Source organism: Aquarana catesbeiana, linkage group LG06, assembly GCF_042186555.1.
Source record: "Aquarana catesbeiana isolate 2022-GZ linkage group LG06, ASM4218655v1, whole genome shotgun sequence".
NCBI lineage: Eukaryota > Metazoa > Chordata > Amphibia > Anura > Ranidae > Aquarana > Aquarana catesbeiana.
The window spans coordinates 415,706,637-415,728,983 of record NC_133329.1 but is presented as its reverse complement, the minus strand read 5'-3'; the positions used below and the strand labels follow the sequence as shown (position 1 = coordinate 415,728,983).

General features: G+C 45.3%; 1 protein-coding gene across 3 annotated transcripts in view; it reads left to right on the top strand.

Moving 5' to 3' along the window:
* Positions 1-4,885: 4,885 nt before the first annotated feature.
* LOC141147312 (protein mono-ADP-ribosyltransferase PARP14-like) overlaps positions 4,886-22,347 on the top strand; it is a 50,189-nt gene continuing 32,727 nt past the window's right edge. For 2 of the 3 annotated variants that reach the window (XM_073634527.1, XM_073634526.1), the window contains exons 1-9: positions 4,886-5,153; positions 7,868-7,998; positions 12,061-12,091; positions 14,091-14,276; positions 16,314-16,550; positions 17,191-19,460; positions 20,356-20,592; positions 21,293-21,544; positions 22,032-22,113. In XM_073634527.1, coding sequence (XP_073490628.1) covers positions 4,964-5,153; positions 7,868-7,998; positions 12,061-12,091; positions 14,091-14,276; positions 16,314-16,550; positions 17,191-19,460; positions 20,356-20,592; positions 21,293-21,544; positions 22,032-22,113 — 3,616 coding nt within the window. In that variant the 5' untranslated portion in view covers positions 4,886-4,963. The remainder of the gene's footprint in view (positions 5,154-7,867; positions 7,999-12,060; positions 12,092-14,090; positions 14,277-16,313; positions 16,551-17,190; positions 19,461-20,355; positions 20,593-21,292; positions 21,545-22,031; positions 22,114-22,347) is intronic. The other variant, XM_073634528.1, reaches the window with a different exon arrangement.

Here is a 22,347-nt window from a genome sequence, read left to right as displayed (position 1 = left end):
CTGAGCATAGCCTCCCTGTATTTTTTCAGGTCCTCGAGGGACCATCTGTAAGGCGCTCCCACAGCAATCCAGGGCCGCCAAAGTCATATCCCTCCAGGGAGCATTCTGTTGTCGCCTCTAAATATTCCTGCTTTGCGTGCCATTGCAGAGCCCGATATCAATTGTCCAGCTTTATCTCCTGCTGGACCAGCCCTTTCCAAATCAGACTCCAAATCTCCAATTTTTTATCACATTCATTAGTTGCACATTTTTATCTTTTCACTACATAGGCGATTTAGGCTTGTCGCCTTTTTACTGCATAGCAATTCTAGCGATTTAGGCTTGTCGCTGATCACCATTTTCTATCACATTCATTAGTTGCACATTTTTATCTCATCACCCAGTGGTATCTCACACCACATTAATGATATGGGTCTGTTGTTTGTTTATTTTATATAGGTAGCGCCATATTACTATGAATTTTATCTTGTTAGCATAGAGACACAGGGTGGGGTAAAGATAACATCCAATCACATGAGGCACAGGAACATTCAAACATTTCAAAACCTCTATAAACAAAAACTGGGCATGCAGCCAACAACTAGTGGTACAGAAACATTTAACCTTTCAACAACTATTTAAAACAGTAACTGGGCGTGCCGCAGACCACTTCCTTCATGGAGAGGCCTGTTAAAGGAGCTTCTCCTCTTCTTTGACTTGGGCATGCGTGCCTACACACAGTGCAAATGTCTAACTTTTGCAGTGGGAAGGACACTCAAGGAAACTCTTATGTCCAATGTCAGTGTTCTAAACATAGCGTAGACAACCTGGCTGGTTCAGGGTAAAATGAAATTCTGAGTCCAGTGTGGTTGTAGTGAGTCTGGTTAGATCAGACCAGACTGGGGCTCTCAGGTCACCCTGTGCCCCTAAGAGAAACAGGATGGCTTACACATTGGAGGAGCCTGGGGAGCTGAAAAAAGGAGTTTCCTGACTCCTCTAAGGTAAGCTGGGTTCCATGGGTCCCCGGCCCAAAGTGACTCCTGTCACACACTATATCTGATGCAGCACCCTCTTATGTGCTAAAAGTGTATATAGGTTTTTTTCTGCTTAGTGTAGGTAAATTTCCAGGCTTGGCTGGGTGCCAAGCCTGTGTGTTTTTCTGGGTCAGGGTTTGAGTGACTCATGGAGGGCTGGATGACTCACAGGCAGCATCACTGAGACCTCCCCCCTACGTCTCAAACTTGCTAGAAACCCTCAGAAGTATGGCAGGGGAGGTAAGGTGGAGCTGTCTGGAGTATTCTGATGGCCCTGACCAATCCCCAATCTGGGTTGGCAGGGGGCAGCCCCCCTAAAATACTCTGGGCCAGCCCAGCTGGGGAAGAGTTGTTCAGGTTGCTGGAGATGGAGTGTTAGGCTATTGTGGCCTTTGACGGAGCTCACCAGTCTGGGGGGGGGACCTTGGGCCTGGGCTCCGGTGAGGACAGGACCCTCTCAAGTCACACAGAGGAGTCCTGGCCAGGAGTCACAGGAGCAAGAAGAGGACAGCGGGAGAGCACTGCCAGGCAGGTCTCCAGGAGGAACATGGGAAAAATAATAATAAAACTGCGCTAAGATAAATAATTAGTAAAAAAAATTAATGAATAAATTTAAAATTTAAGAAAAGTTATTCCAAAACTGTGATCACTCAGAAGCTGCAATTCTCATGTATAACATTAGTACAAATAAAAATTAGGAAAATTAGAATTGCGCTATCCATAAATTATTCACCAAAATTCAAACTGATCTGATGAGTACATCTGATAGTGCACAATTAATGAATAATATAAAAAAACAAAAACTCCCCAAAAGCTAAAAAGTGCATAAACATCTTGATCAGTGAAACCAAAAAGTTAATAAGTCCGTGAATAATTGGTTGGAAAATTAATATACATCAATAAAAAAAATAAAAGTCCATAGCTTGTTGAGAATAAGAAAATAAATCAATAAAAGGGTGAGCTGATACATAAAAAGCCACCAGTGCAAAAAGATTTATAAGTCCATAAATTGCAAGCAAGCCATCCTCAAAACCAATGAATAAAGGGCTGTGTTGAATCCACCACCAGATCAGCAGAAATGAACTCTTACCAGAGTTCCATGATCCCCCATGACAGAGGATCAGGGAATGTGTGCAAGAAAACACTGTAGGGCTCCAAGGGCATCAAACACAGTCACAGGTGCCAAACGGTCCCCTCCCAACCGATCGGGTCATCATAAGGGTCCCGCGGTGCATAAAAAATATAAACGCTCCATAGTGTAAAATCTAATGGTTGTTTATTGCATAAAACGACAAAACGGCACGTGCCCCTGGACGATGTAAGTTATTACGAAACGCGTAGGGCGGAGCGACGCACTGACGCCACCTCGTACTCCATTCGTATACCCAGAGGACGGGTCGTCTGTCTGTGCTCTGGCCGGCACAGCAGACTCCAGGCTTATTTTAATCTGCAACATTGTAAGTGTGTTTTTGTCGTTTTATGCAATAAACAACCATTAGATTTTACACTATGGAGCGTTTATATTTTTTATGCACCGCGGGACCCTTATGATGATCCGATCGGTTGGGAGGGGACTGTTTGGCACCTGTGACTGTGTTTGATATCCTTGGAGCCGTACAGTGTTTTCTTGCACGCATTCCCTGATCCTTTGTCATGGGGGTTCATGGAACTCTGGTAGAATAATTAAAAAAGTGCTAAATGTCACTGAGTACCCGCTAAACTATCCCACATCCCGAGTAACAAAACCTTGAAAGAATTGAGTTTCCTCTGAGTGGGACTTTTGGAAAGGGATAGATAACGCAATGAGGTGTGAGAATAATATAAAAAAGTATATAAGATTTTATTAGGAAACATAAGTTTAAAATAATGAGCACGTATATACACTACACATATCAAAAAATCATAGTTGGGTACTGGACAAGACTATTCAAACAGTAACAGTTCAAAAAAGACAGCTGATAATCGCAAGGATCTGGTATGTTGAAGATGAACATAACAGACAAGACCCAACGCGTTTCCAAAATGCTTTTTCTTCATCAGGGGTGTATGCGATTTTGTCGCAGAACCTATAAACGTCTGCAATTTAAACAAATGAACACAAATTAAATGCGTAATGTTGATTTTACACAGACTAATAGGTACGTATATGGTCACATCGTACTTTGCATTGTAATGTGTTTAAGCACTGACCGTATGAGCTTCTAGAATAGATTTCTTATCCAGGATTTAACATTTAAAAGCAGTTGTGTGTTGCACCTGTCGGCCTGTGGGGCCCCCGGCCCGACGGGGTAGATTGATGCACCAGCGCAGGTCGAAAGGTCCAACGGCAGCAGGAGGGGGAACAAAAGCAGAGTCCCACACAAAGGACAACCCAGGCTGGCCCTCCGAGATATACCCCTCTGGTAAGAGTTCATTTCTGCTGATCTGGTGGTGGATTCAACACAGCCCTTTATTCATTGGTTTTGAGGATGGCTTGCTTGCATTTTATGGACTTATAAATCTTTTTGCACTGGTGGCTTTTTATGTATCAGCTCATTTATTTATTTATTTATTTTCTTATTCTCAACAAGCTATGGACTTATAATTTTTTTTTATTGATGTATATTCATTTTCCAAACAATTATTCACGGACTTATTAGCTTTTTAGTTTCACTGATCAAGATGTTTATGCACTTTTTAGCTCTTGGGGAGTTTGTGTTTTTTTTATAATATTCATTAATTGTGCACTATCAGATGTACTCCAGGAGGAACAGCCAGCAGGGTTGGTGAGTGACACACAGTCGGGAGGACTGGGAGGCACGCCTGAGAGGGCTGGGATGGATCAGTCTGGGATGGGTACAGAGCCAGTCAGGAGGACTGTGGTGGCATGGGCAGTGGAAATGGGCAGCTGCAGCCAGGAGGGGTGGCACTGGCAGGACCTGAAGACGTGGTACTGGGAGTAGTAGCCACCTGTGGGACAGCTAGCATTAAAGACTTCCATCCTTCTGCTACACCATAGGGGCCTGCGGTCCCTGCCTGCAAAGGGCATTTCCACAGACTTAGCTGAGATAGTGCTTAGTCTGAAACCTGTGCTAGCTGGTTCCGGGAGTGATAGTCTGCAAGCAAGTGTGTGTTGGAGGTAGAAGAGGAGAGAATGTAGATACTGGACTATATATAGTTGAGTCCCTACTACTTCATTGATCAAGTGGGCATCCCATGTGCACCCTTCCCCATCCAAGTTCTATTCCCTAAATAAACAAAAAACAAACAAAGCTGCAAGGATTGTTTATTGTCTCCGAGCGACTGGAAATTCCTGTGCCTGGCTGTGCAGGGTGGGAGATGACCACATTCACCAGAAGCCCCTACGGGGGTACCGCTAAACTGCTCTCCCACAGTACACAGAACATGGAAATGCAAATATTTTAGTAAATATAAATGGCTAAATACCTTTTTCTCATCAGCAGTATATAGCAGTCTTGTGACTTGTATCAGTGTCTGGTTAAAGCTTGTAGGAGGAGTTGTCATTTCTCTCTCACTGTCCTATGAGGCTGCAGAACCCCTGACCCTCAGCCTGGACAGTGCTGATTGGCCCTGTGCCGATCACATGCACTCTCCCAAGAAAAAGAGCATGTGCAGAGTGCCTCCAAGGCTCTGTACTATCAGCAGATGGATAGGGGACAGTGGAAGAAGGGGGGTTCAGAGGAGGCAGAATCAAACAGCACTGCACAATGCAGAGGAGGGTTAACCCCTTAGGTTCCACAGTGAGTATAACAAGCATGATTTACTGCATATACAGATTGATTTTACTGTTGTGGGTTTAGCAACACTTTAAATAGGAGGAGAGATCTCAGTGAGAGGGAGAAATGAAACAGAAAGTAAAGAGCTCCGAGCCATTTCCTCCCCACACCCAGATCACACAACATACGTCTCACAGACTTTCACCTGGCCAGAGCACCCTTCACTACCAGAGGATGGGGGACCCCCAGTACCCATACCCCGTGTCCCTCCAGTGGGGTGACGACCCCCAGAGGCTGAAGAAGCTAATAAATAAACTTCTGCTGTATTTCCAGAAGAGGAGCAAATCTAATGGAGGAGAATGTGAGATCCGAGACACCGACTGCAGCCCGGGATTCATCCTCATACACTTCAAGGAGGAGGAAGGTAGGTACTTGGGGGAGGAGGATATTCATACACTACAAGGAGGAGGGAGGTAAGTACTGAGGACTGGAGGGGATCCTCATACACTACAAGGAGGAGGGAGGTAAGTACTGAGGACTGGAGGGGATCCTCATACACTACAAGGAGGAGGGAGGTAAGTACTGAGGACTGGAGGAGATCCTCATACACTACAAGGAGAAGGGAGGTAAGTACTGAGGACTGGAGGGAGATCCTCATACACTACAAGGAGGAGGGAGGTAAGTACTGAGGACTGGAGGAGATCCTTATACATTACAAGGAGGAGGGAGGTAAGTACTGAGGACTGGAGGGGGATCCTCATACACTACAAGGAGGAGACAGGTAAGTACTGAGGACTGGAGGGGATGCTTATACACTACAAGGAGGAGGGAGGTACAGGTACTAGCAAAAAGTAGATGGGTGACAGTCAGGAGGGGTAGAGGGGGAAGTGCCAGGGAGGCCGATCCAGGACTAGAGCATCCCAATAAGTACGCTCCATTGAGTGACATTGGTGAAACCAGTCAGGGACCAGCACTGCTGGAGATGAGGGACTCTCCTAGCTGCCAGGGGAAGAACTCCTCCAGTGAGAGTGGGGGGGCAGCGAAGGGAAAGGAAAGACAGATTCTGGTGGTAGGGGACTCAATTCTTAGAAGGACAGAGAGGGCAATCTGTAACCAAGACCTGAAGCGCCAAACAGTATGTTGTCTACCGGGCGCTCGGGTTTGGCACATCACGGATCTTGTGGACAGATTACTGGGAGGGGCTGGGGAAGACCCGGCTGTCATGGTGCACGTTGGCACCAATGACAAAGTCAGAGGCAGATGGAGTGTCCTAAAGAACGATTTTAGGGACTTAGGAGCTAAATTGAGGAAAAGGACCTCCAAGGTAGTGTTCTCAGGAATACTACCGGTACATCGAGCCACACCAGAAAGGCAGAGGGAGATTAGGGAAGTAAACAAGTGGCTGAAGAGCTGGTGTAGTAAGGAGCGGTTTGGGTTCCTGGAGGACTGGGTCGACTTCTCAGTCGGTAAGCGGTACTATAGAAGGGACGGACTGCACCTAAATGAGGAGGGTACAGATCTGCTGGGAATGAAGATGGCCAAAAAGTTAGAGGGGTTTTTAAACTAGGCGATGGGGGGAGGGTCCAGAGACAGAGATAGTCAGCGCGGCAGATATTCCAGAGGGTAGTATTGGGGGCATTAGTGGTAGGTTAACCAAAGCACATAAACACAAGGTGAGTATAGTAGCAAGTCCTAGTTGTAATCTCGAAACACCCAATACGAGGACAATATGCGACCGGTCTAAACTATGTGGCATGTTCACTAATGCCAGGAGCCTGGCAGACAAGATGGGTGAACTAGAGATACTGTTGTACGAGGAGGATTTGGATTTTGTGGGAATTTCAGAGACCTGGTTCAACAGCTCTCATGATTGGCTGGCAAACATTCAAGGGTATACCCTATACCGCAAGGATAGAGGATAAAAAAGGGGGAGGGGTATGCCTATATATCAAGAATAATGTACAAGTGAATGTGAGAGATGACATCACTGAGGGGGCTAGGGAGGAGGTGGAATCTTTATGGGTAGAGCTCCAAAGGGATGAAGCCAAGGGGAAAATAATACTGGGAGTATGCTATAGGCCCCCTAACCTGAGGGAGAAAGTGGAGACGGATCTCCTATCACAAATTGGATTAGCAGCAAGGATGGGAAGTGTTATCATAATGGGGGATTTTAATTATCCAGACATAGACTGGGCGGAGGGAACCGCGCATTCATCTAAGGCTCGCCAGTTCCTTAATGTCTTGCAGGACAATTTTATGGGTCAGATGGTAGACGCACCAACTAGAAATAAAACATTACTGGATCTACTGATTACCAACAATACAGACCTGATCACGGATGTGGAAATACGGGCCAATTTAGGTAACAGCAATCACAGGTCAATTAGTTTCAGTATAAATCACACAAATAGGAAACATGAAGGGAACACAAAGACACTGAATTTTAAAAGAGCCAACTTCCCTAAACTACAAATCTTGCTAAAAACGTCACCATGTGGCCCCGCCCTCAGTTATAAAAGAACTGTCACCTCATTGGCTGAAACCTACTGACAAAATCACAAAATTCTGCTGTGTCCAATCACAGTGAGAATCAGTGCGGGGGGGGGGTATATTGGCACATGTGCGCCCACCCTGAACCCGTGCCTGTATGAGCCATCCACCCACAGTGCAGGCGGGCAGTCCATAAGGGTTTAACATAAAAACCAAGAAGAAAAGTCCCACAATGTACATCCATTGACAATCACGCCATCCAGCTGTAGCTCTACCCCCTAGAGGGCCGGTAACCAGTCCATGGTCTTGTTTTTGTTATTTTATTGGGGGGGGGGGGGGGGGGGGGGGGGGGACAACTTGAATGGAGATGAGGGATTATGGGATGCCCAACTTGAACTTGGTAAAGGAACTAGAGGAACTAGAAAAGTTTGGGCTTCCCATACATGTTATACAGAATACAATTTTCAACATTTAATGATGTGGGTGGAGCAGTGACACCATGAGAAGGTGTGGCCTATGGCATGGCACAGTTATCCTAATCTGGGGGGGGGGGGGCACACCTGACATGCAGCCCTATGGATATAGGTGGTCATGTGACCGGTGACATTTCTGTAGAAAATCCTCATCATGGTTCTCCTCGTCTTCCAGTTCGGGATCGAGTCCTCCAGAAAGGGAGCCATCTGCTGAAACTGCCCAATGGGGAAGAAATACCTCTGAACGTCTCACTGCCGAATACTGAGAGTCCGGACACTCCGGAGGACACATCGGGATCGGCCACTGTAAGTCAATCTGCCAGAGACGAGCTCCATATTGGGGTTATGGAATTTGATGTCACATTATCATAAAATGCATTTTCCATGAAATCTGCAATCACCTGAAGGGGCTCCTAGACACGGGGGCCACAATCACAGACGCCATCATCCTCCGCTCTGGGGGGGGGGGGGGTGATTGATCAGATTGATTTATCTGTTCAATCGGTATTGATCTCCTGAGATCAGCGACACTGGAAGCCTCCTCCACCCTCCATTAAAGAGGAACTCCGGGAAATATAAACTCCAAACATAGTCTGTGGTGAATGCAATGCATAATTCACACTTCTGCGTCATTTTGGGGGATAGAAGACGGATCATCAAAATATCTGCTAATTCTGGCTCACACGATTTCTGGCAGGATCAACAGGGATTTTTTTGCAACTATTGAACAGATATAACAAAACACTCCCAATGGGATATTTAACAGACCAAATGGGAGGAAATAAGAGAAGATCATTGTTGGGTGTGCATACACATTTACCATACGTTCACACCTATGCGTTTTTTAGGGCATTTTGCAGTTTGCAGAAATGCACTACAGTCCAATTAACATGGTTTCCTCCTACACCCCCTTTCCTGGCCTGCTGGGCTGCATGCTTGGATAAGGGTCTGGTATGGATTTTGGGGGGACTCCCATGCCATTTTTTTTATTTTGGTGTGGGGTCCCCCTCAAATCCATACCCGACCTAAGGGTCTGGAATGGATTTGGGGGGACCCCATGCCATTTTTTTTTTTTTTTGGCACGGGGAACCCCTAAAATCTGTACTATACCCAAAAGTACCTGGTATGAATTGGGGGGGGGGCTCCAAGCTGTTTTTTTTTCTCAATTTTTATAGCTGGCAATTGTTTTGTTTACATTCAGATGAGTCATTAATTGTTAATGACGTGGCTCTCTCCTTTACAAATAGCTATCCACTGGTTGTTAACACTGCAAAAACACTGGCAAAAAAAACGCTAATGCCGTGTACACACGAGCGGAATGTCTGACAGAAAAAGTCAGACGGGAGCTTTTCATTGTATATTCCGACCGTGTGTATGCCCCCATCGGACTTTTTACGTAGAAAATTCTGACGGACCTAGAAATAGAACATGTTCTAAATTTTTCCGACGGAACCAATTCCTATCGGGAAAACTGATCGTCTGTATGCTATTCCAACGGACCAAAAACGATGCATGCTCTGAAGCAAGTACGAGATGGCAGCTATTGACTACTGGCTCTTGAACTTCCGTTTTCTAGTCCCGTCCTATGTGTTGTACGTCACCGCGTTCTGGACGGTCGGATTTTGGTGTGACTGTGTGTATGCAAGACAGCTTGAGCGGAATTCCGTCGGAACTCCGTCGGAAAAACCTTCAGAGTTTATTCCGACTGGAAAACCGGTCGTGTATACAGGGCATAAGTTTGAGCCCAAGTTCACATTGGAGCGATTTGGCATGCGATCTGACATGTCAAATCACATGCCAAATCAGCAGCTATTGCCGGCAATGGCGCCGCACCGATTCCCAAAAGCTGTCTCTGTACTACTTTTGCCGACTTCAGGAGGTGATTTGTATAAACATCTGTGCATGAACCCACACAGATGTCTGTCAGATCGCCCCCCGAAGTCGGACTGCATTGCCGCTGAACTGGCACAATTTCTAACCCGCAGCAATGTGAACCTGGGCTAATGCCCTGTACACACGCTTGGACTTTCCGACAACAAAACCGTGGATTTTTGTTTGAAGGTTGTTGGCTCCAATTTGTCTTGCACACACACGGTCACACAAATGTTGGCCAACAATTACGAACATAGTGACGTACAAGACGTACGTGATGTCTCCATTACGAACGCTTACGGCTCGTACTTGATTCCGAGTATGCGTGAACTTTTGTGCAATGGACTTGTGTACACACGATCGGGATCGGAAAGTCCGACAACCAGGGGCAGATCCAGAGTCAAGTCTCGGGAGGGGCAATGCCAGAAAATAATTTTTTTTTGCGGGCAATTTATTGGGCAAATGGCTAGTGTTGGCACTTCAATCATCGCGGCACCATGGTTATTATGGTGTCAGGATGATTGAAGCGCATTATTTCCATTCTTACATTGTAATATACAATGAAGTAGTTCAACTCACCATAACGCAGAATCAGTGGGAGTCACTTTCCACGTCGCCTGCCACCAAATGCGGATTGTCACTTGCCACACGCTGCAAATTGTCACGTCACCTGCTACACGTTGCGGATTGTCACTTGCCATGTCACCTGCCACATGCTGCGAATTGTCACTTGCCACGTCACCTGCCACATATTGTGAATTGTCACTTGCCACGTCACCTGCCACATATTGTGAATTGTCACTTGCCACGACACCTGCCACACATTGCGACTTGTCACTTGCCACATCGCCTGTCACCAGATGCGGATTGTCACCTGCCGTGTCACTTTTCTGCTAAGGTGGTCTCTTGCTAAGTCCCAGAGTCAGGCAGCAGAGAGATGATGTAATCTCTCTGCTGCCCACAGCTGCCTTCACAGTGAGGGCGGAATTGCAGGGATGCAGGGCAGGCTCAGGGTGGTGAGAGATGTCATCTCTCTGCTCCCCTGCCTGCCGGCTCCCTGATTGGCCAGCAGCCCACTCAGTCACACACGGTGCTGCCCAGCTACCCCCTCTCCCTCACCTACCCACTCACTGACCGAGCTGCCCGCACTGTCACCCGTGGTGCCGCCCGCACTGTCATCTGGGGAGCCGCCCGCACTGTCACCTGGGGAGCCGCCCGCACTGTCACCTGGGGAGCCGCCCGCACTGTCACCTGGGGAGCCGCCCAAACTGTCATCCTCGGAGCCGCCCGCACTGTCACCCGTGGTGACGCCCACACTGTCATCTGGGGAGCCGCCTGCACTGTCACCTGGGGAGCCGCCCGCACTGTCATCCTCGGAGCCGCCCGCACTGTCACCCGTGGTGCCGCCCACACTGTCATCTGGGGAGCCGCCTGCACTGTTACCTGGGGAGCCGCCCGCACTGTCACCTGGGGAGCCACCCGCACTGTCATCCTCGGAGCCGCCCGCACTGTCACCCTCAGAGCCGCCCGCACTGTCACCCGCATTCTCGGAGGGGGCAATTGCCCCGTTGCCCCCCCCTGGATCCGCCCCTGCCGACAACAAAGTTTGTTGGTGGAAAATTTGAGAACCTGCTAGCCAACATTTGTTGGTGGAAAGTGCGACAACAAATGTTCGAAGGAGCGTACACACGGTTGGACTTTCCGCCACCAAGCTCACATCCAACATTTGTTGTAGGAAAATCCGATCGTGTGTATGGGGCATTAGAGTTTTTTTATCCAGCGTTTTTTTTTAACGTCTAGTGTGCATGGAGCCTAAATCAGTGGTGGTCAATTCATGAGGTATGGAGGGCTTCAACTGTGGCCTCTGACATCTCCAAGAGGCCACCACACATAGTATCCAACATATTATATTACAGAGGACTTCAGGAGAAGGTCAGACACTGCTGATGTGCTACAGGTGAGGTTGGAGAATGGAGACCTACTATAGGACATGGACAAAGAATGGGGGCACGTTATAATAGACATCTAGAGATGACTGAGATTACAGTCCATTTATAAACCAATTCTCCCACTACAGACTGCTGGGGTCTGAGGGCCACAAAAGGTGCCAGGACTTTAAAGTGGACCTTCCATGGTAAATGAAAGGCTTGCTTTTCTGACAGCCCCCTGCCCCCCAACACAAATGGTTTTTGAAAGTCGTCTGTAAAAATCCTGCTTGTCTTTTTGGAAGGGAATGGTGTGTCTACAGATGGCTTTTTAATGCTATTTATGTTGGGGGGCAGGGAAGTAGACCTTCTGTTCTCCATGGGAGGTCCTCTTCAAATAAGATACTCAATTCAATAATCTATAACGTGTGTTATTCGCAGTAACGATTTTCTATTCTCAGCCCTCATTGGTTGTCTCTGCTGGAAAAAGCAGTTGTTGTGGAAATAATAATTGTTATAATGAACAGAAATTTCTAGAAATGACTCATAGCGGTATATCTTCTATTTTCAGGGTTCCCAGTCCTGCAGTGCTAATGACAAATGTAAGAAATAATTTATTGGATGTTCAGAGTAATATTTGTCTTTTAGATCACAATGGTGGGAGTGGGGGAGGGGGAGAGAGTATACGGTATCCGGAACCAGCCTGTTATTTAGCACTGATTGCCATGGTGCTTTCATTGGGAAGGAGTTGTTGATTTTGCATGAAAATTGCAGATTTCTAGAATCAGTGGCGGCTGCCGGGAAACAAACCACCTGACACCCCGCGGGTGGTACTCACATGGTCGAGTTCTCAATCGGCAACGATGCAGAGCACTGGGCGGCCATCTCCCGAGTCCCGGATCTTCCTGTACATCCCCCCCCCCGCCCAGCCAATACGAACGCTTCTCCTCTTGGCCAATTGCGCTCCTCCCGCTTCCTGATTGGCCGGGATGAGAAGCAGGAAGACAATAGCGAATATTAATTCACTATTGTCACACAACTAGGTGGGCTCGGAGTGCAGTGCTCTGCGCCCCAAGCCCACCCTTTTTTTAAGCTAATTAGAGCCTTAGGCTCCGAACATGTGCTTCAAAAAAAAAAAAAAACCCATTGGAATCCATGCGTCCGGTGCCCCGCATGTAGAATAGGGGGCCAGATGCATGGATGGGGGGGGGGGGGCTGCGCCCTGCATTATGGACCGCCACTACAGAGAATTCCTGCAAAGACAAATTAGACAAAATGTTTAGCCAAAAACTTTTTTTCTAATGTTGGATGGAGTGGGGGATGGATCAGAACTCCTGTGTGATTTTAATCGCAGCCTGTGGCTCCATTAGAGAGATTTCCCCTTATTTCCCTGTAGCGCTCACCCTCTGACAGGCCCGCTGATTTGGTCCCAAGGTTCTTTCCCGAGTCAATGTATAAGCAGCCAGGCGCACAGTCGCTGTTACTCTTCTGGCTCATTAAATGGTCTAGGGACACCTGTCTCTTCCTCAAACTTCCTCGCACAGTCCTTGCAGCAGGATGAACTGGGCTACACGGGGACACCATGAACAATGTCCACCTTTAAGTCTAGGCTGACACTGATTCTGGAGGGATAGCAGCAGCACACAGTCATTGAAATCTTACACTCAGGTCTGTACTCACAAATGTCCTTGGATATTTGGATGCCTCCTTCTATTATCTGCCAGGCATGCCTCCTTTGAACTCTTTAGACCAGATTCTAAAAAGAAATCCCTTGATCAGCTCCACCCCCCCAGCTAACCCAGCTAGGACCTCAATGAGCAGATGAAGAGCAGAGCTAGACTGACTAGAAGGACAGCAGCCCTTCGGGCTGGGATCTTCTCCTCCTAGACAAGAACCCCTCTGCTCCAGGCCTCAAACTATTTATGCTCTCTCCCAGCCACCAACTGGGCATCCCTCCCAGGGATTATCTGGGATCACATAAACATTTAGATTATAAATCTGATTCTCCCAGCCCACTACTTTAAAGAACCATCCAGAAGTCAGGGGGAAGCCGTCACAGCCAGTGAAACTCAGAGCAGACCAGAGCAATACCAAGCAGCTCCACTAATTACAGAGGAACTATCTAGGAGGGTGCTACAACCCGCCCCTCATATCTAGTTTTCATGCCTACAGAAAGATATAATCCTGGCCTTCAAAGAGTTCTGCATCTGCCGTAAGATGGAGATTTATTACCTTCAGTATGTTCAGGGTCAGTCCTGGGATGGAGATATATTACCCCCAGTGTGTTCAGGGTTAGTCCCGGGATGGAGTTATATAACCCTCAGTGTGTTCAGGGTCAGTCCTGGGATGGAGATATATTACCTCCAGTGTGTTTAGGATCAGTCCCGGGATGGAGATATATTACCTCCAGTGTGTTCAGGGTCAGTCCTGGGATGGAGATAAATTACCTCCAGTGTGTTCAGGATCAGTCCTGGGATTGAGATATATTACTTATATTCAGCTCTCCGAATGTTGCTCTTTAAGTCATTATGTTCATCATGATGTAGATTAAAATAATCACTCTAAAAAACTTTCCCGGGAATATATTTTACTGTGTTACAGCCACATCAGATGATGAAGTCCCCCCGTTCTCTCTGGTTCTGATTGAGAACGTCCAGGACAGCCACACTACTGAGATGTTAAACCTCCTGGTGGAGAACATCACTGAGAAGGATGAGGAAACAGACTTCTATGTAGAGATAATTCCAGAGATCAAGTCTGCTGTTGTCACCTTCACATCTAATATCGGTGAGTCCAGTCTTTGTGATTAGCCCATGATTTAGATACAGAGCGTGGAATGCGGCCCACAGCTTCTAGTATGGGCCTTCAAGCTCCATCACATACTATCATCCAATGGCCCTTGTAACAGAATGTTGTTTACTAGAGATGGGCTATCTGTTTGAGTCGAACATGAGTTTGACTCGAACATTGGCTGTTCGCTGAACAGCGAACAATTTGGGGTGTTTGTGGCAAATTCGAAAAGCCGCAGAACACCCTTTAAAAGTCTATGGGAGAAATCTAAAGTGCTAATTTTCCATGCAACGATTCCCGTTGCATCAGAGGGGGACAGTGTTATCCGTACACGTCACTGGGAAACCCCAGCGTTTCCCCTTGTCAGAGGGGGACGGGGTCACGTGACGGGTGGCCCCGCCCTCAGCTACATAAGAGCTGTCAAGCTGGCGCCGCGTCATTGGCTGGGTGCCTCCGGTGGAGGCAGGATCCTGTGCGTGCTCCTCGCTGGAGTCGCTGGAGATCATCCATCGCTGGAGATCGAGAATTTTACTACATCGCTGGAGTAGGAGCATGGATTTATTGGATTACATCGCTGGAATCTATTTTTTTATTTTTTATTTTTAATAAACGACTTGTCCCAAGCTGTCTCCTGTGTTTTTTACCCCTTACCAATTCACATAGGGAGGGGGCTGGGATCTGTGTGTCCCCTTTGTTAAAGGGGGCTTCCAGATTCCAAAAAGCCCCCCACCTGCAGACCCCCAGAACCACCGGGCAAGGGTTGTGGGGATGATGCCCTTGTCCCCATCAACATGGGGACATCCACCCCATGTTGAGGGCATGTGCCTGGTACAATTCAGGAGGGGGGGCGCTCTCTCCCCCCCCCTCTTTTCCTTCGGCCTGCCAGGTTGCGTGCTCGGATAAGGGTCTGGTGTGGATTTTTGGGGGACCCCCACGCAATTGTTTTTTTTCATTTTGGCACGGAGTTCCCCTTAAAATCCATACCAGACCTTAAGGGTCTGGTATGGATTTTTGGGGGGAACCCCACGCCATTTTTTTAAAAATTTTGGCACAGAGTTCCTCTTAATATCCATACCAGACCTGAAGGGCCTGGTAATGGAATTTTGGGGGACCCCCACGCATTTTTATTTTTTATTTTTCAATGACTTTCAATGACTTTTATGTGTATTGTCGGGACCGACAATTCATTAATAGCCAGCACTAGCGCTAGTACTTTTAAATTACTTTTTTTTCCTTTAGAAATGACATTTTGCTCTCGGACTGTTCTAAACACGGGAAACATGCGCATTTCACAGGCATACTATAAACACCCCCCCCCCCCCCCCCCAGGTACGAAATTTAAAGGAATATTTCACTTTTATTGTTTCACTTTAAGCATTATTAAAATCACTGCTCCCAAAAAAACGTCCGTTTTTAAAAGTTTTTTTGCATTGATACATGTCCCCTGGGGCAGGACCCGGATCCCCAAACACTTTTTATGACAATAACTTGCATATAAGCCTTTAAAATTAGCACTTTTTATTTTATCTACTGAGTGCTAAAGAGCAATAGATGTAAAATCTTCCATGTACAGATTCACTTTCCAAAAATGTACTCACTATACAATAAAGTCATTTCAAGAAAAATTGTTATAATCCTGTGAACAGGTAATTATAGATAGGAACATTGCAACCATTAAGTGCAAAAATGCACCGAATGTACATCAATATAAGTTATATCAAATGTAAAAACAGTGAGGGACCATCAATCTCTTCTCATGGGCTCTGGTACTGAAACTTCTTATTTTTTGATTTGCTGTACAACCTCCCTCTCATGCCCCAGTGTTTGTGGGTACAATGTGTTTGTGTTTGTGGGTACAACGGGCATGGCAAGACGGCAGTGCTGGAATAAGGGAACACACTGGCTCCATGTTCATCAAGTTCATTCGTAAGCCATTCAGCAGAGAGGTTCTGTGTTCCCTTAGTTAGTAACATTTTTACACAGGTGTACTAATGCCATTAAGATTGGGGAAAATTTACTTTTGTTTTTCTCCAGATATTCTGAGATTCATCAGAACGTTCTCCAGTAAGCTCAAAGTGGTTTACAATAAGCTGACAGCGAAGCCTCTGGAGGAATCCCAAAGTGTCAGGGTGGAGAATGTCCCGGAAAACACATCTGAGACACATCTGGCAGATTTCTTTGAGAACCCAAAACAGGGAGGAGGAAGAGTAGAAGAAATGATGATGTTACCCGAGGAAAGAGCTGCACTGATCACATTTCGGGAGACAGCAGGTGAGTTCACAGAGTAGGTACAGAGCAGAGCTTCTTACGTTGGAAGTGCTTGTTTGTTGGTACCACTTAGGCACATATCTGAATGGTTTGGCGTTGTCCCAAGTGGCACACCAAGGAAGGACCACTTGTGGCCAACATGAGAGTGATCAAACAGTGCCCCAATTTGAACATGAACAGATCAGGCCATGGGATTGGTTATGAGCAGCCTTTGTTTGATGGCAATGCTATTCTTTCATCAGACAAATTATCTACTATGTAATATTCATTGTTGACCAAGTTTACAAAAACCTTTTTGTTTTGTTCACTTCAGAAACTTACTACTGCTGAAATGTATTTATTGATGGCAGATGTAATCAGCAACACATTTCAGAGTACAGAGGTCCCTGCAATAGTAAGTTAGTAACTACTAAACTAAAATGTTATTGAATTGGGTTATGAAAGCCATGCAAACACAGAAAGGACACACATTATTCACACCTCTCCACTCCAAAGCCTCCACCAAGCCACTGCATTGTCCTATTGTCACCAGTTGCTCTAAATTCTGAAATGAATGATTTTTGGTCAACAACTTCAAATAACTTAATGTGAGTATTAAGTGAAGCTTCACTGTGAACCATCTGCTTGTTTTCTTCTCTTCCAGATGTTAAAAGAGTTTTGAAGAAGGATCATGTGTTTTCCAAGAAAAAGATATCCGTATACCCTTACTACCCATTGTTGGGTATAGCACTGTATGGGAAGCACAGACCTGGTATAGAAATACCAAAGCCTATAGAGTTTAATATCAGTCCATACATATTGCAACACATCTGTAATAATGAAGGCTTAAAGAACAACATAGATGTGAAGATGAAGAATAAACATTGTGAGATCAAATGGCCAGATCAAGACTGCCATGATCCTGTCCTTCAACTCATCTTCCCTCCTAACTTATCCACCCATCTCAGGTCTGTGACAAAGATTGTACCAAGATGGAGTGAGAAGGTTTATAAGGAATTCTCACTTCTCATATCAAAGTTCACAGTAATAGAATATAAAATAGATCAGTTGGTCTGGGAAGCTATTAGAGAACATGTCAGCAGCTCCACCTATGACAAAGTACTCATCAAACCTGACTTTGGTTTAGAGAAAGTTTTCTTGGCTGGAATGTCCGAGGATGTTACAAGGATTGACCCGACATTCAGACAACTGGTAGAGGAAACCTCCAAACAGGTAGAACGAAAGAAACAAACCAAGATTGAGACATTACCCATGTCTTCAGCCCTTTATCAGGTTATGTGTAACATCGGCCTGAAGAGGAAGATCCTGGACCAGGTTCCAGAGCTGAAGATGGACTATGATGTGCCAACAAAGAAAGCCTGTTTATCTGGACTGAGGGATGAAGTGCTCACCGCCAAATGTGAGATACTTAACATCAAACAACAAATGAAACATAAACTCATCCAGATGAATCCACACCTCGTCCAGTTCCTGATGTCCACCGATAATGAAGAGCTTTCCTCTCTGATCTTTGTACGTCACAACATTAACGCAATGCTGGAAATTGATGATGGCGATGTTAAACTGATGGCTCATTCAAAGGAAGACTTGACAGAAGCTGAAAACCAAATCAAAGAAGAACTACTTTACAGACAACTGTTAGTTGAAGACAAAAGTCTTCTGAAATCTCTTGAATGGAGAAGTCTCCAGTCACATCTACTTCAGGTATTTAATGCAGAGAAAATCACAGTCCTGATAGAGGAATCTTCTTCTGGAATGGAGGACAACGTGGTCATCGCTGGCCTGACTTCAAATGTTAGAACGTGTTACGAACAAGTCAGTGACTTTCTGGAGAAGAACACTACTAAAGAGACAAAAATTCCAGTTCAACCTTCAGTAAAGATGACGTTCATCTGGGAGGAAAGAAAGGAGATGTTGGAAAAGATAAAGAAAAATGTAAATTTAACAAAGAACCAGAACAGCATATGTCTGTCAGGACCACGGGTGAAGGTTCAAGAGGCAGCAAATGTCATTAGGGACATTTTGCACTCACTTCACAGTGATACTCTGCGTGTTGAGAAACCGGGAGCAAAAAAGTTTTGTAAGGTCAATGAAGAAGTTCATGCTACAACCGCAAGGACAAATTACCATTGTGTGATACGGTTAGAAAAGGCTGGTGTAGAAGATGATCTATTTCATAAATCCAGATCCCAAATAACTCTTCCAAATGGAATGACCCTCTTTGTATATAAAGATGACCTGTGCCGTCACAATGTAGATGTCATAGTTAATGCAGCCAATGAAGATCTGAAACATATTGGGGGTTTGGCAAAAGCTATTCTAGATGCAGCAGGACATAAAGTCCAAGATGACTGCGATCAGATTATCAGGAAAGATGGTAAATTGTTCACTGGAGATTCAGTAATTACTGACGCAGGGAAATTACCGTGCAAACAAATAATACATACAGTAGGTCCCCAATGGGACGCAACTTCACGCTCCAGATGTGAACGGCTTCTACGCAAGGCGATTACCACCAGTTTACAGCTGGCTTCTGAGAAGAATTACAGTTCAATAGCAATACCAGCTGTCAGTTCTGGAATTTTTGGATTTCCCTTAAAATTATGTGTTGAAAACATAGTGGAAGCCATACGGGACTATGTAGAGACACCAGGACAACAGAGCACTTTACGGAGAATCCACCTTGTGGACACGGAGGATGAAACCGTCAACATTTTCTCTGAGATTACAAAGGCCAAATTTGGTAGCCAAACAAGCACTGTGCCATCTACAACAATGGCACCCCATCCGGTCACAAGAACGACACAGAGCCCACCAGCACCGGCACCAGTGAATAGAATTAATGACAACACAGTGATGACCAAGGAAGGACTGAAGGTCAAGCTGCTTCAGAAGAACATTGAGGACTGCTCGGTATGTAGATTATCCAGCATTTTCCTGCTAAAGTGGGACTTCACCAACAACTTTTAAGATTCAGATGGAGGTAGGAAGGGTTAGAACCTTTGAGTCTTTCTTCCTGTTCAAGTTTGATGGTAGGAAGTGGGGGGGGGGGGGGCAACAGTGACATAGACAGCAATAAACTATAACAGAGGTTCTCACTCTTTCCAAATCTGTTTACATGCTTCTTTTGGAGATTTGTTTCTCCAAACTGGACATCAAGGGGATTTCCGCAGCTGGACCCAGACAGCAGAGGAAACCTGACTGAGATGTTTCCATGTCATTTCCACACATTAAGGCTCAAATACACTACTGTTGTTACATGCTGTGTATTAGCCTTTCTAAACCATTTAGTGGATTATAGGGTTTTTCCAGAGGTGATTGGGGGTTCTTTGACTGATAAGCAATTTCGGCCTTTTAGATCAGTAACCACTGAAGCCAATGACCTTTTTAGCTAATGAACATTCTTCCCAATGTAAGGAGCATTCTTCCCACTGATCGCCAACATAAGGTTCATATGTAGATATAGTAATTATTAGCTGGGGTTCCCGGAGACCTCACACTTATTTTAAGGGTTCCTCCATGATAAAAAGGTTGAGAAGGACTTCTCTGGTGTAGTATACATGTGTACATTCATGCCCTAATTAGGAAAAATAACAGTAAAAGGAGAATATTCATAATTACATATTCATTATAATAAATAGTACCTCTAGCTGTTCATATTTTGCATCTCACTTTCTGGATCTGGAACAAATTAGAATTACAAAGGTTAATATTTGGACCCTTATCAGTTTGAAACCATTTAATTTTTAGGCAATTCATTTTTTAATGAATATCACTTGGTAATGTTTATCTTCTCTTTCCATGGCAGACGGATGTCATTGTGAACAGTGTAGGAGCTGATCTGGATCTGAATAGTGGTGCCGTATCCAAAGCCTTGCTGAGTCGGGCAGGTTTTAATATGCAGCAACTCCTGAACGATGCAAGCCTCGGCACTCCACAGGCGCCAGGATCCGTGTTCAGCACTGACAGCTGCAATCTCAACTGTCAAGAGGTTCTTCATGTTGTGATCACTCAATGGGACAAAAAACGTGGAACATCAGAAAAGGTACCTTCAGCCCTGCAGAGTGTGGTGGGGAATACACTGGGGCTGATTTATAAAAGGACTAAAGTCTGTTCACTTTGTAAAGGGAATTTTCACTTAGCTTAGTGTATGTGGCAAAAAAAAAATCACTTTAGAAAGAATACCCAATCACATGGAAGAAAGCTAAAAAACTGGGGTTTGGCTTGCACATGATTGGATGATTGAAGTCATCACAACTTCACCTCATTCACAAAGCTAAGTGAAAATTCCCTTGGAAAGTGAAAAAGTATTGAGTAGAAGGAATATTTTTTTCATGTGGATCTTTAAGAGGAAGTCAGGCCACACTCCAGAGGTTCTCACCCTTTCATACTAAATTCAGAAAAAGAATATCTGGAGTTCCTCTTTGTGTTTTAAGAAGTGCATTTTCAGTACTTTCCATGGAGCCACATAGACATAAATTTGGGCCATTTTGTGTTGAGATTGAGATGCAGCACTGGGGTCCTCAGGTTGAATGCTAACTGGGACACTATTTCCATTGCGTTTCTCCCTGTGCTTGTGTGGGCTCTGGTTTCCTCCCATATTTCAAAGACATGCTGTTAGGTCAGTTGGCTCAAATGAGTGAACCCAAGATGGCTGCTTCAACTCCTAGACCCTTTTAAGTCACCAGGAATAAAAACATAGAATTACAAATTAAATATATGCATTTTTTTTTTATCTTGCCCAGAGTTGCACAATCTTGGATTCTCTGTTTCAGATTCTTCACACAATTATTAAAAACTGTTTGGGGCAGGCAGAGAAGAACCAGCGGACGTCAATATCTTTCCCAGCTATTGGAACCGGCAAACTTGGCTTTCCAAAGGATTTGGTTGCATTTGTGATGTTTGATGAGATTTTCCAGTTTAGCTGCAAAAACAAAGTACAGAATCTTCAAGAAGTTAATTTGGTCCTTCACCCCAGTGACATGGACACCATCAAGGTAATGGAGATCTCATGATGTTTATAGTGATATTCTTAGTCTAGAGGTTAGAATATTACCACATGGCCATTGGGGTGGTGAGGTACCCATTTCCTCGTCCCCAGCTGGCACACAGCCCTCATTAGGTGCATAGGGATGTAGCTGTGTAGGACCTGTAGGGAAAAGTTCCATCTGAATAAAAATAGAGAGGTGAGAAAATCCAGCCTTGCATGCTGCAGGAGTGTCAGATGACAAATAATAGGGGTGATGATAGTGCAGGCTTGGACAGGATACACAGACAGGGCAATATGCGTTATGGCTACAAACAAAGACATGGATTACCAAACACTCTTTATAGAAGGTGTCCTTGTGGCGCACAAGATTAAAGAAAGCCTCTCCATCATCCCACTAGACCCCGGTCACCTCACTAACAAAGTCAGATTAGTTGTATCCCATATATGTTCTTCTTGCTGTATAATGGGCATTTTCTTGTGTTATGTATTTACAGGCATTTACAAGTCAACTGGAAAACTTCACTGCCGCTGCCACTAGCGGGGCCACCAACATGCAATCAGCTGGGACGGGGTCAAGTACGTTTATGTAATATGAATCTATGTCTGCTATAAGGAGTTTCTTTTCCAAAACTAGTCCACATATTTTATAAAATACAAAGGAAGCTTCATATCAGATTTATTTAATATACTGTTTCAGATAATTTAATATACACTGTATGACTAAAAGTCTGTGAACCCCTGACCATCACACCTACATGAGCTTGTTGAACATCCCATTCCAACGTCATGGCCTTTAATATGGAGTTGCAT